This window comes from Schistocerca nitens, chromosome 2 (assembly GCF_023898315.1).
Source record: "Schistocerca nitens isolate TAMUIC-IGC-003100 chromosome 2, iqSchNite1.1, whole genome shotgun sequence".
Classification (NCBI taxonomy): domain Eukaryota; kingdom Metazoa; phylum Arthropoda; class Insecta; order Orthoptera; family Acrididae; genus Schistocerca; species Schistocerca nitens.
The window spans coordinates 735,947,271-735,962,486 of NC_064615.1; the positions used below are offsets into that span (position 1 = coordinate 735,947,271).

At 45.4% G+C, this 15,216-nt stretch overlaps 1 protein-coding gene across 1 annotated transcript in view; it reads left to right on the forward strand.

Annotated features, from left to right (window-relative positions):
• The window catches only part of LOC126236944 (esterase FE4-like), a 67,929-nt gene that overhangs the window by 35,280 nt on the left and 17,433 nt on the right, over positions 1-15,216 (forward strand). Inside the window, exons 6-7 of the mRNA XM_049946638.1 lie at positions 7,966-8,165; positions 9,100-9,265. Of these exons, the coding sequence (XP_049802595.1) occupies positions 7,966-8,165; positions 9,100-9,265 (366 nt within the window). The remainder of the gene's footprint in view (positions 1-7,965; positions 8,166-9,099; positions 9,266-15,216) is intronic.

Consider the following 15,216-nt stretch of genomic DNA (forward strand, 5'->3'; position numbering starts at 1 on the left):
AAATTCAACGTCCTGGAACTTGGAACTGATAGCAAAAGAGCGAGCAAATAAGCATCTGCTATTGGCCTCTGTGGGCTTATGATCTTCACTTCCTGTTTTTCCTGGTGTGCTGGGCTTGTCTTGGGCTCTTGGCTTCTGAAGCTGGCCCTCTAAGCTTTTTGAGCTCCTGATTGATTTTCTGATCTCGCTAATGGCTCTAACTTCGCTTGCTGCTTGTCTCGGTAACTACGTGCCTACGCTCTGATTGTTTAAAAATTCCTTGTAAGCTCCCAGTTGCTCCATGAAGGCTTAGCCCCCTTCCCAGAGACGGTTGAGTTTCACTTACTGTCCAGTAATCATCCCACGAGCACTCGACTTCGCTATTCCGTATTTTTGCCTTAGGTCAGGCTTCTACACACATCAAAAAATGTTTTGGATCTCCCGGGTTCCCAGAACTCCTGAAGATAGACGTTGACTGTGGATCTTGTATCACGGACACAGTCCCTTTGACTATTCAGAGGTGTTACTAAATCAGCCCTAAGATTTAAACTACCATGCATGAGCAGCTCCTAGTAGACAGAGGGTGTCCGACAGCCGATCAGTTACAATCATCCACCACGAAGGAGGTGCACAGTGAGTGTTGTCTGTAGTTCAACCATGCCTAGACGGTCAGTACGGCGGTTCGATCGCGTCCGCTTTGTTACTTTGCGACAGGAAGGGCTCTCAACAAGAGAAGTGTCCAGGCGTCTCGGAGTGAACCAAAGCGATGTTTTGACATGGAGGAGATACAGAGAGACAGAATTGTCGATGACATGCCTCGCTCAGGTCGCCCAAGGGCTACTGCTGCAGTGGATGACCGCTACCTATAGGTTATGTCTCGGAGAAACCCTGACAGCAACGCCACCATGTTGAATAATACTTTTCGTGCAACCACAGGACGTCGTGTTAAGACTCAGACTGCATGATTCACTCCCGACGTCCATGGCGAGGTCCACCTTTGGAACCACGACACCATGCAGCGCGGTACAGATGGGCCCAACAACATGCACAATGGACCTCTCAGGATTGGCACCGATGAGTGTCGCATGTGCCTTCAACCAGACAGTCGTTGGAGACGTTTGGAGGCAACCCAGCCAGGCTGAACGCCTTAGACACACTGTCCAGCAAGTGCAGCAAGGTGGAGGTTCCCTAATGTTTTGGGGTGGCATTACGTGGGGCCGATGTTCGCCGCTGTTGGTCAAGGAAGACGCCGTAACGGCTGTACGATGCGTGAATGCCATCCCCCGACCGATAGAGCAACCATATCGGCAGCATATTGGCGAGGCATTCGTCTCCACGGACGAATATTCGCGCCCCCATCGTGCACATCCTGTGAGTGACTTCCTTCAGGATAACGACATCGTACGACTATAACGTCCAGCATGTTCTCCAGACATGAACCCTATCGAACATGCCTGGGATAGACTGAAAAGAGCTGTTTACGGACGACGTTACCCACCAACCACTCTGAGGGATCTACACCGAATCGTCGTTGAGGAGTGGGACAATCTGGACCACCAGTGCCTTGCTGAACATGTGGATAGTATGTCACGACGAATTCAGGCGTGCATCAGTGCAAGAGGACGTGCTACTGGGTATTAGAGGTACCGTTGTGTGCAGCAATCTGGTCCACCACCTCTGAAGGTCTCGCTGTATGGTGGTTCAACATGCAATGTGTGATTTTCATGGGCAATAAAAATGGCGGAAATGATGTTTATGTTGATCTCTGTTCCAATTTTCTGTACAGGTTCCGGAACTCTCGGAGCCAAGGTGGTGTACAACTTTTTTTGATGTGTTTATTTCCCATCTGATGCTACGTTTGCAGTTTAATTTCCAACCTCTAATCCAGTTTTGACTCCGATTCAATAAGCGCCGCTTGTGTTACTCGGCCACACAAATTTTGAACAGAGAAAGAATCCGTCGTAGTAACCTACGTGTGGTGGACGAGCAGACTACGTACTGACTGCCAGAAGATAGCAGCCCTTATCATGCCTGGCTTATACAGAGGAGAGAAGGCCATTCACCATTGGCCGCTGTCGACAACATGCGCCGCCAAACCCGTTCGAGACATGCAAGGGAAAGTCGCCACCTCAACCGGCCGCCGCTGAAAATCAGCGTCCATCAGCTGGAGCCTGCGTACCGTCAAATTCACCCGTCGCCGTCCCTAAAGCTGATCCAGGACGTCAGTAAAGTCGCCGATTCTTAGATGTTCCACCTAATGTCTGCCTAGTAAAAGCGACCCTGAAAACATTTGTAAATGACTTTCTTGTTTTCGTTATTGATTTAATAAATCACTTTTCTTGATAACTTTGGTGATCACCTTTCAGTCAATTCGATGCTCAGTGCATGTCACCTCTAGAGATAACATTTGACACCCGGTACAAAGAACATATCAGAGCATGGAAATTTGGAACGAGCCACTCAACTTTTGCAGAACATTTGAGAAAAAATAACCACAAACCTACTACAAGAGAAAATTACATGAAAATTATTAAAATAAATGATGAAAGACATCTCTTAACATTACAGGAAAATTATCATATAAACAAAACAATTATTGTTATTATTTTTTTAAGAATAAAAAAAATAAAAAAATAAGAAATCTCTCTCCCTCTCTAATACACACACACACACACATTTCCAAAACAGTAGGTAACACTTAGAAAAACAAATGAATCTCTGTATTAAAAATGTGGCAGTTACAGTGATGTGTAACGAAAACAGTGAACTGAAAGTGAACTGTAAGACGTTCATCTGGTTTCCAGGTGAGAAAAAGCAGTTTGCTTAGATGCAGTGAATTAGAAGTTACCTGTAAGTACCTTTCCATTTCGTCAAAAAATGTTAAGGAACTGTTTTTAAATCTATATCCTAGATGTGAAACCATAAACTATGTGTAAAAAGGACAAATCATGTAATATTTCAGGACATCCATTGAAGATGCCTTGCAAAAAAAAGGCGAAAAGCGTCTGGGTTCATAAATAAAAATAAAAATTTCGATGTGCAGCTTGCAAAAGTCATTTCTTTGAAACAACCGCAATTTAGATAACTTTTTGTTTAATCGATACTGATCAGACCTAGCGACCAGGTAACGAGAACATTAAATTTAATCAAATTTCATTACCCATTTTTAATTTTCAACCTTCTAACACCCTGCAGTGGGCATATTTCTACGCTGTCATATTTTGGCAGCAAACACGAGGTTCAAAATAGCGCGAGTTATATGACACTATAAAAAATTTCTGTTTCAGATTTTGTAATTAGAACACCTCCTAGTTGCTAAAATTTGTAACCACAGCAGCTAAGGGTAATATATTAAACCTTCAGCCTCATGCAGTAGAACTGTCCACATACTTAAAATACTGATGAAATAAAAAATCACAACACCAAAAAATAATCAATGTAAAGTAATGAAATTTTGGGAATACATTTGTCTAGGTCATACAATGAAGTGATTAACATCCCAAGTTCATAGGTTAATGTAAACCCGAGATAAATTGTTACAAATGCGGAATGCTGGTACATTAATAACTGGTGTAACCGCAAGAGTGTTGAATACAAGCATGCGAAATTGCAGGCTTTGTGTTGTATAGGTGCCGGATGTCAGTTTGTAGTATTAAGTTCCGTTGTAGTCGGTCAATTTAGGGACGGTTAATGCTGTTTGTGGATGAAGCTGATGTTGTCGTCCAATGATGTCCCATATTTGCTCAATTGCCGACAGATCTGCTGATCGAGCAGGCCAAGGCAACATGTCAACATTCTGTAGGGCATGCTGGGTTACAATAGTGGTATGTGGGCGAGCGTTATCGTGTTGGAACACACACTCAGTAATGCTGTTCACGAATGGCAATACAACAGGTCGAGTCACCAGACTGACGTACAGATTTGCAGTCAGGGTGCATGGGATAACCAAGACAGTGCTCCTACTGTCATACAAAATCGCAGCCCAGCGTGTAACTCCAGGTGCATGTCCAGTGTGTCTAGCACGAAAACAGGTTGGATGCAGGCCCTCAACTGGCCCCTTCTAATCAACACACGGTCACCACTGGCACCGGGGCAGAGCCAGCTTTCATCAGAAAACTCAACTGACCTCCACCCTGCCCTCCAATGAGCTCTCGCTTGGCACCACTAAGTCGCAAATGGCGGTGGTTTGGTGTCAGCAGAATGCACCCTGCAGGGCGTCCGGACGTTAATGATCATTAAGTAAAACTGATTTACGTCCTCAAGTGACGCTACTGGCCCCGCTCTTACGCTACTGACCAGAAAACTGAGTAGACATCACTTTTCATATGTAGTAAAACACCCACCAAACTTTCGTTTATGTCGCACATGTCATGGTTGGTGTATAACTAGCTGAGTACGCGATATTGCCCAGGTATGTATTTATTGCAATCTTCTAGTAGTCCATCTCCTCCTTTACCCACTCTCTGTCCATCTTCTCCTCTCCCATCTATCTGTCTATCTCGTGCTCTTCCCTTTCTCTGTCCATTTCCTCCTCCTCCCCTCTCTGTTCATCTTCTCCTCCTCCCTCTCTATGACTATTCTTCCTCCCTTGCCTCTTTCCTCCTCTTTCCGTTTTCAATCCATCTCTTCCATTCCGCACTCTTCGTCAATTTCCCCTACCCTCTCTCTATCCATCGCCTCCTCCCACCTATCTGTGCCTATCTCCTCCTACTCCCTTGATGTCTATCCATCTCCTCTTCCCTCCATCTCTCTCCATGGTATTACGCTCATCCTAGTGAATTTCATTTTCACGCAGCTCAGTGTACATGACGTCCTGTAGCCTGAACTATGTGCTGCACAATGATAATTTTTAAGGTACATCCAGTGATGTAGGTAAATTCTGCCTGAAAAATGTGTTGCGAATACAGTCAGTAGTAAAGAAGTAATAAATTAGAAGGTCGTGATTCATACGCCAATTTTACTACATGAACAGGGAAAACTTAATAAGCGATAAACCTTCCTATTTTCATTATTTTCCGGGGGACGCCAGCTAGAAACAGATTCGCAAAGATCTGAAATTATGTTTAAAGTATATTGTAAGTCTCTAGGTGTTCTATTTCGGAAATACTGAATGACTAAAGTGTAGGTATTCACGCGTCGTGTGCTGCACCGATTTTTGACTCCAACCACCACCATTTGATAGGTAGGTGGTTCTTATACCCACAGCGACGATTTCCGAACAGTAATTAATGTAAGTACCAAGTCTGGTTGAAATCGATCGATTGATTTAGGAGAATTCGTAGAGCATACACTCCTGGAAATTGAAATAAGAACACCGTGAATTCATTGTCCCAGGAAGGGGAAACTTTATTGACACATTCCTGGGGTCAGATACATCACATGATCACACTGACAGAACCACAGGCACATAGACACAGGCAACAGAGCATGCACAATGTCGGCACTAGTACAGTGTATATCCACCTTTCGCAGCAATGCAGGCTGCTATTCTCCCATGGAGACGATCGTAGAGATGCTGGATGTAGTCCTGTGGAACGGCTTGCCATGCCATTTCCACCTGGCGCCTCAGTTGGACCAGCGTTCGTGCTGGACGTGCAGACCGCGTGAGACGACGCTTCATCCAGTCCCAAACATGCTCAATGGGGGACAGATCCGGAGATCTTGCTGGCCAGGGTAGTTGACTTACACCTTCTAGAGCACGTTGGGTGGCACGGGATACATGCGGACGTGCATTGTCCTGTTGGAACAGCAAGTTCCCTTGCCGGTCTAGGAATGGTAGAACGATGGGTTCGATGACGGTTTGGATGTACCGTGCACTATTCAGTGTCCCCTCGACGATCACCAGTGGTGTACGGCCAGTGTAGGAGATCGCTCCCCACACCATGATGCCGGGTGTTGGCCCTGTGTGCCTCGGTCGTATGCAGTCCTGATTGTGGCGCTCACCTGCACGGCGCCAAACACGCATACGACCATCATTGGCACCAAGGCAGAAGCGACTCTCATCGCTGAAGACGACACGTCTCCATTCGTCCCTCCATTCACGCCTGTCGCGACACCAGTGGAGGCGGGCTGCACGATGTTGGGGCGTGAGCGGAAGACGGCCTAACGGTGTGCGGGACCGTAGCCCAGCTTCATGGAGACGGTCGCGAATGGTCCTCGCCGATACCCCAGGAGCAACAGTGTCCCTAATTTGCTGGGAAGTGGCGGTGCGGTCCCCTACGGCACTGCGTAGGATCCTATGGTCTTGGCGTGCATCCGTGCGTCGCTGCGGTCCGGTCCCAGGTCGACGGGCACGTGCACCTTCCGCCGACCACTGGCGACAACATCGATGTACTGTGGAGACCTCACGCCCCACGTGTTGAGCAATTCGGCGGTACGTCCACCCGGCCTCCCGCATGCCCACTATACGCCCTCGCTCAAAGTCCGTCAACTGCACATACGGTTCACGTCCACGCTGTCGCGGCATGCTACCAGTGTTAAAGACTGCGATGGAGCTCCGTATGCCACGGCAAACTGGCTGACACTGATGGCGGCGGTGCACAAATGCTGCGCAGCTAGCACCATTCGACGGCCAACACCGCGGTTCCTGGTGTGTCCGCTGTGCCGTGCGTGTGATCATTGCTTGTACAGCCCTCTCGCAGTGTCCGGAGCAAGTATGGTGGGTCTGACACACCGGTGTCAATGTGTTCTTTTTTCCATTTCCAGGAGTGTAGATGCACACGTACATCCAATTTTTATAATATGTATGTATGTATATTTGAAACGATAATTAAATGGACACCCTAGCTGCAAACAGGCGTTGATGTACTTCATTGGGGACATGTTGGAAATGTGTGCCCCGATCGGGACTCGAACCCGGGATCTCCTGCTTACATGGCAGACGCTTTATCCATCTGAGCCAACGAGGGCACAGAGGATAGTGCGCCTGCAGGGATTTATCCCTTGCACCCTCCCCGTGACACCTACATTCCCAACTTGTCCATACCACTACATTCGGAGTCTCCTAATAGATGTTTGCCCATCATACTCACTATTCGTGGCAGATTAATCTACCAAGTCCCGTACGAGTTCGAGCATAGCGTGTGCGTTCGCACAAGAAGGTCAATGGCCGGGAAGTCATATTTTAACTATATATGACGGTAGTATCTGTTCCTGAAAGAACAATTACCGTAGATGACCATGCAGCTTTGCTAGAAATGAAATGATAATTAAATGGACACCTAATGAGTATGATGCGCGAACATCTATTAGGCGCACTACGAATGTAGTGGTGTGGACATGTTGGGAATGTGGGTCTCACGGGGAGCGTGCAAGGGATAAGTCCCTACAGGCGCACTATCCTCTGCGCCCTCGGTGGCTCAGATCGATGACTGAGCGGCTGGTCCCGGCGGAGGTGCGAGTCCTCTCTCGGGCATGGGTGTGAGTGTTTGTCCTTAGGATTATTTAGGTTAAATAGTGTGTAAGCTTAGGGACTGATGACCTTAGCAGTCAAGTCCCATAAGATTTCACCCACATTTGAACATTTAGCCGGCACGGTAACTCAGCGTGTTCGGTCAGAAGGTTAGCTGCCCTCTGTAATAAAAAAACTGAGTTAATGGAACAACGACGAACTAAAATGAGTGTCTTGCGACGTCCGCCCCGAGCAGATACAACGAATGAAAACGAACAAAATGAGATTTTTTTTAAAAAAAAAATGGATAGAGCGTCTGCCATGTAAGCAGGAGATCCCGGATTCGAGTCCCGGTCGGGGCACACATTTTCAACATGTCCCCAACGAAGTACATCAACGCCTGTTTGCAACTAGGGTGTCCATTTAATCATCATTTCATTTCTAGCAAATTTGCATGGTCATCTACGGTAACTGTTCTTTCGGGAACAGATACTACCGTCATACATAGTATGTATATTTCATAGAAAATTGACTGCATGTTTCCGATAGCCTTGCGTAATCATTTTAACTACTCACGATCTTTAACTACCTTCCAGGTCTATTTAAGAATGCAATAGCAATGAGCGGATCAGCAATGAACCCTTGGGCATTCTCTAGAAATGCAACCGATAGAGCTGTACGGTTTGCGGGAACTCTAGGATATACAGGAACAAGTTCCAGCGACCTTGTAAATTTTCTGAAAACAGTGGACCCGAACACACTAGTTATGGACTCATCCAGTGCGTTATCTGAGGAGGTATGAGTGTTGCGTTTATCTACTTCAAGATTGTCTTAGCTTTATTATCTGACACTAAAATTAATTGTGTAACTAATACAAATGACTATTTTTTCAATTTACTGGCTTTCAGAAGGTGCCCTTAGAGCCACCTCAACACTGGGGATGCTACACTACAGTTTCTTTTGACAGGTCATTGTATGCATACCCAGGTACGAAGTTAAAAAAGGCCTGGCGAGGAGCAGATTTTGACATGAAACAAATTTGAGATTTACAGTATACTGAAACTAGTAAAAGAAATGAGTTGTAAGGGCATTTCATTGAAAGAATAAATCATAAATTCTATATTCTAGATGTAGAAGCATGCCGTAGGGTAATTATAACGTAACATCTAGGGAACGCACATTGTTTTCTCTTGGACGGTGTCAATTTTTCTGTCTTTTCGAATTTTGTGACAGTTGTCGATATGCACATAAATTTTTTCATACGCTGACCGGCATTAGGAATCATCTTTTCCGTAGACTTTTTGAATTTTATGTATAATTATGATATGCTCGATAATTTATGGAAGCACTGTATATTATGTTTATGTATTCACTTTACTTTGCGCATTTTCTCTCTGCTCTGAGCCGCGACGAAGTAACGAATAAATGATCAACACCTATTCTTCAGTGTGCTCATATGATTAACAATCATAACATCGACATAAATTCATCAATCCAAGCTACAGTCGTCGCAAAACGCAATCTACTGTTGATCAAATAGCCAAAATTATTTCCAACGCATAGCGAACTGAGGCAGATAAATGTATTCGATCACTTTGACTGTGCACCGAAATTACAGATTTCTCTTTAAGATCGCGTCGATGCTTTGAGTTGATGGTATGTTACAACTGAATCTTTCTAATTATGTAGATAATACCATTCAATAAAGGACAGAAAACTTTCTGTGACAGGATAGCAAGACCTTGTTCTCCTGTGTGTGGGTACCCAGTGCTGAACCAGAACACGATGGTGCGTTTTTGACGGAAGAACCGTGGACTCTGGTAGCTGAAGGGCGCTACAACCTGGTTCCCTACATGTCTGGTGTCACTGACCTCGAGCAGCTTGCACAAACACAGCGTGAGTAAAATAAAATGTTATTGATCTTTCAATGCAATTCTGAAATATGGCTTCAGTAATCATCCAGTAGATGAGTTGTATTTCAGGGGCTTCTAGGACAGCAGACGTGTTGCATGACGAAAATTTCTTTAAAAACGAGATTTTCCCTTTTTTCGTTACCGGCTCTCAGTCCAAGAATTAAAAGTTCTACGCGTCAGCTCTTTTATAGAAGCCTATTGTATAGTGGACTGTATAGGAACACATCATGAGCACATACATAGTTTGTGCACAGGGAGAGGGGCAGTTAACTCAGAAACCTTTCACTCAAGCCCAGATTTCCACCAGAATCGTTCCACGGCATATGATCCCCTTCTCATACTTTACGGTTTTCGATTGTGAAACTACCTGGGGAAAACAGGATACGTATCTGAAAAGCTTGTAACAAAAGCTCCGCGTGTTACTAAGGAAAATGCTTAACAGTTCTTAATATCACTCATCTCACCCCAAGAAGTAATCACTTTCATGAAAAGGGTTACAATCTCGCCCACAGAGCACGCAGGGGAACAGCACGCCTCAATTTATATGAAATAGATGGAGAGGAAGTAAATGAAAAGGATTAGTGGAAAATCGTGACTTCCACTTGCAGCCGCACACTGCATTAATAATGGCGAAAGTTGATAACTTGTGCCGGGCCGGAACTCGAGACCGGATGCACCATTTCTCTAGGACGGTTACCTGAACCGTCTCGGCCACCAGGTTACGCATTTTGTCTGACCCAAATACTCAATTTATCGCAGACGTGTCCCTCGTCCAATATCCCCCTACCTACAAATTATTAATTCCTGTAAGAGTTCGGACAATATTACTGCATCCGCACTGAAACAAACGTCAAGGAGCCGTCGTCACCCACTTAAGAAATGTGTATTACGATTTTTGATCATTTTAATAGTCTCCATCCTAGTGTCAAATTTACAGTGAAAGTTGAAAAGGATGGCAAACTTCCTTTTCTTGATGTTTTGGTTGACAGAAATGGGGATGGGACTTAGGGGCATAGTGTATATCGTGAACCTTCGCATACTGATACGGGAGTTGGACCGTTTTAAAGTTGTTTTTAAGCAAAATGTTTATACTGCCCAACAAATACAGTGAGGTGATAAAAGTCTTGAGATTGTTACACGAACATACACAGACGGCGGTAGTGCCGCGTACACAGGGTATAAAAGGCCAGTATATTGACGAAACTGTCATTTGTGCCCAGGTGTTTCATGTGAAAATGTTTCTGATATAACAGTCGCCGCGCGATGGGATTTAACAGACTTTGTACGTGGAGTGGTAGTTGGAGCTAGACGCATGGGTATTCCATTTCGTAAATCGTTAGGGAATTCAATATTCCAAGATCCACAGTGTCCAGAGTGTGCCAAGAATACCAAATTTCAGGCATTACCTCTCACCACAAACAACGCAGTGGTCGACGGCCTTCTTCTAATGACCGAGAGCAGAGCTGTAAGTGTGGAGTTATCAGTGCTAACAGACAAGCAATATTGCTTGAAATAACCGTAGAAATCAATGTGATACGTACACCGAACAGTGAGGCGAAATGGGATACGGCAGCAGATAACGGACGCGAGTGTCTTTGCTGACAGCACGACATCACCTGCAGCGCCTCTCTTTTGCTCGTGACCGTACCGGTTGGATCTTAGACGATCGCAAAACCATGCCCTGCTCAGATGAGTCCTGACTTCATTTGTAAGAGCCTAAGATAGAAGTCAATTGTAGCGCAGACCCCACGGAGGCATGGATTCAGGTTGTTAACAAGGCACTGTGCATGCTAGTGGTGGCTTCATGATGGTGTGGGCTATGTTTACATGGAATGGACTAGGTCCTCTTGTCCAATTGAACCGACCATTGACTAGAAATGATATTCTGCTACTTGGAGACAATCTGCACCCATTAAACGATGGAATTTTTATGGATGATAATGTGCCATGTCACCGGGATACAGTTGTTTGCGATTGGTTTGAAGAACATTCAGGACATTTCGAGGGAATGATTTGCCCAACCAGATCGCCCGACATGAATCTCATCGAATATCAATAGGACGTAATATAGAGGTCCTGCACAAAAATGCTGCAGCGGCATCACTTTCGCAATTATGGAGGCAGCATGAATCAGTATTTCTGCAGAGGACTATCAACGACATGTTAAGTCAATTTTATGTCGTATTGCTCCACCACGCCAGGTAAAAGGAGGTCCGACGCCATGTTAAGAGATATCGCATGCTTTTGCCACCTCAGTGTATGTCGCGCTCTTCACTTCGAACTGCCGGGGAAAGCATCAGAGGATACTTGCAAATCTGTTGCTTTTTTACTGTTTCCCGGTAGTATATCCACGAAAATTTCAAGAATTTTAAAGAGATATGACAACAAAAGTGTATTCACGCCCCCAGCTAAGATTAGAGCCCGTCTTGGATAAGTAAAGAATGATTTGGAACTGAAGAAATCCAGATGATGCAAAATTCCTTGTCATTGTGGGATAGCTTATATTGGCCAAATTATCCGTACAATTCAGGACCAGTGTGTAGAACGCATCTGTCACACTCATTTACTCCAGCCAGACAAATTCGCAGTGGTAGAGCACCGTCTTAATGAGCGACACAAGATGTTTTATAACGAGACGCAAATGGTCACTCCTGCTTCATGCTCCTGGGAATGTGTTCCAAGGGAATCTACTGAAATTTGATTATTTGATAATACACTACTGGCCATTAAAATTGTTACACCAAGGAGAAATGCAGATGATAAACGGGTATTCATTGGACAAATATGTTATACTAGAACTGACATGTGATTACATTTTCACGCAATTTCGGTGCATAGATCCTGAGAAATCAGTACCCAGAACAGCCACCTCTGGCCGTAATAACGGCCTTGATACGCCTGGGTATTGAGTCAAACAGAGCTCGGATGGCGTGTACAGGTACAACTGCCCATGCAGCTTCAACACGACACCACAGTTGATCAAGAGTAGTGACTAGTGTATTGTGACGAGCCAGTTGCTCGGCCACCATTGACCGGACGTTTTCAATTGGTGAGAGATCTGGAGAATGTGCTGGCCAGGGCAGCAGTCGAACATTTTCTGTATCCAGAAAGGCCCGTACAGGGCCTGCAACATGCGGTCGTGAATTATGCTACTGAAATGTAGGATTTCGCAGGGATCGAATTAAGGGTAGAACCACGGGACGTAACACATCTGAAATGTAACGTCCACTGTTCAAAGTGCCGTCAATGTGAACAAGAGGTGACCGAGACGCATAACCAATGCCACCCCATACCATCACGCCGGGTGATACGCCAGTATGGCGATGACGAATACACGCTTCCAATGTGCGTTCACCGCGATGTCGCAAAACACGGATGCGACCATCATGATGCTGTAAACAGAAACTGGATTCATCCGAAAAAATGACGTTTTGCCATTTGTGCACCCAGGTTCGTCGTTGAGTACACCATCGCAGGCGCTCCTGTCTGTGATGCAGCGTCGAGGGTAACCGCAGCCATGGTCTCCGAGCTGGTAGTCCATGCTGCTGCAAACGTCGTCCAACTGTTCGTGCAGATGGTTGTTGTCCTGCAAACGTCCCCATCTGTTGACTCAGGGATCGAGACGTGACTGCACTATCCGTTACAGCCATGCGGATAAGATGCCTGTCATCTCGACTGTTAGTGATACGAGGCCGTTGGGATCCAGCACGGCGTTCCGTATTACCCTCCCTAACCCACCGATTCCATATCTTGCAAACAGGCATTGGATCTCTTCCAACGCGAGCAGCAATATCGTATTACGATAAACCGCAATCGCGATAGGCTTCAATCCGACCTTTATCAATGTCGGAAACGTGATGGTATGCATTTCTCCTCCTTACACGAGGCATCACAACAACGTTTCACCAGGCAACACCGGTCAACTGCTGTTTGTGTATGAGAAATCGGTTGGAAACTTTCCCCATGTGAGCACGTTCTAGGTGTCGCCACCGGCGCCAACCTTGTGTGAATGTTCTGAAGAGCTAATCATTTGCATCTCACAGCACCTTCTTCTTGTCGATTAAATTTCGCGTCTGTAACACGTCATCTTCGTGGTGTAGCATTTTAATGGCCAGTAGCGTATTATTATTAGGGATATGGATTTCCCTTTAAGTAAGATGTTGAGTCCGATTTCATCTTGTATTAAACAACGGTCGTGATTTCCAGCAGTGGATTTTTTAAATTAGTGTTCTGCTAACGACGTATGGTTTAGTCCATTTCTTCCACCGCTACACCGCTACTTCACTTGTGATTCAGGGCAGCAGCGCTGCTGCTCATGCACGAGCGGTGCGCCGTCTGCGGTGCATAAAGACCTGCCGATTCTGTTGGAAACTCATTTCCGGCGAGATTCTGCATCAGCATACTCACCTGAAGACGGCGGCCAGTTGGTCCATTGAAATACTGTGTCAAGATGAGTACATTATTTGCTTAGGATTTGGACCTAAAAGCGACTGTCTCCTACTGACTTCAAGCGAGCTGTGCTTTAAAGTATTAGGTCGTTCCTTGTCCACGGCAGCCTATGAAGTAAAGATCCCAGACGACGGTAGGTACACAGGAGGTGCTACAGCGGCCGCCACAGCAGTGTCTGACTGCCCAAGTCGGGGAAATCGGCCTGAACAACGTAGCATTTCCCCGTTTCTGGCTAATTACTCCAGTGTCTTATTATATACTGCTCCTGCCTTAGTTGCACCGTAACTTTTCCAGTTTAGTTTCGTTGTTCTATGTACAGTTTTCCTCTTTATTTTTCTCGTCAAATACCCTTTACTATTGGTTAGGCGTCCCCTACAGCAGTATTATCTCTGCTGCCATCTCAATTTCAGTTGTTTTAAAATAAATGACAAATGCAGGTTAATGCAAATTTTTCTTCTTACAGTGAAAGCCGAGCAGAACAAACGTAAAGCAAGGTGCGCTTACACTTTGTGTAACATTTTGTCAGTAAACGACGAATTTAGTGGCGTGTAGTGATTTTCGGTCAGGTGACCTTTGGTCTGATTCTGAGCGATGTCCACCGAGTACAGTGAACAAAAATAAAATATGTTACTAGTGCAGATTCGATATCTTAATAATCTCTTTCAGGTAAATCTGTACTGAACATAGAAGCAGGTAACTGACCTAGGACGTGGGATGGTTATGGACGGAACACGCATGGGTCAGAGCAAGTCGAAGATCACACAGTATATTTCCAACGTCAGCAGAGTCTAATGTGAATCTTCAACGTCGCACAGGCAATTATTATTTCACACGAGTAAACCGCCACACAGAACGACCAACGGTATTAACGGAACGGACGTAACGTCTCCTCCACAGAGCCATGCCGAGTGTTCGAAGATCTAAATCACTGACGATTTGAATTTGGCCTGTTAGGTGCGTATTTCTGACAGCACTGTATGGGTACAAAGACAATGTGCGGACTTGAACAGCCCACGACCGACTCGTGTACCTTTGTCCTCAAAATGGTTCAAATGGCTCTGAGCATTATGGGACTTAACATCTGAGGTCACCAGTCGCCTAGAACTTAGAACTACTTAAACCTAACTAACCTAAGGACATCACACACATCCATGCCCGAGGCAGGATTCGAACCTGCGACCGTAGCGGTCGCGGGGTTCCAGACTGAAGCGCCTAGAACCGCTCGGCCACACCTGCTGGCACCTTTGTATCCCATGTGTTTTCACCACAAAATGTAAATTCAGTAAACTCAATTCTTTCCCTACAGTAACTCGTGCTGAGTCTGTCTGATGCACAAGCTTGCACATTACTATCGGAAGGCAAATCGAAATATCGGGTAATTCAGGTGGACATTTTTCTTCAAACTTGGCGATACTTGTAGCCGGAGCCAGCCTACAGAGCTTGTGCTTAACAAAACTTCAGACAATATTTGCAGGAGTGTTTCCT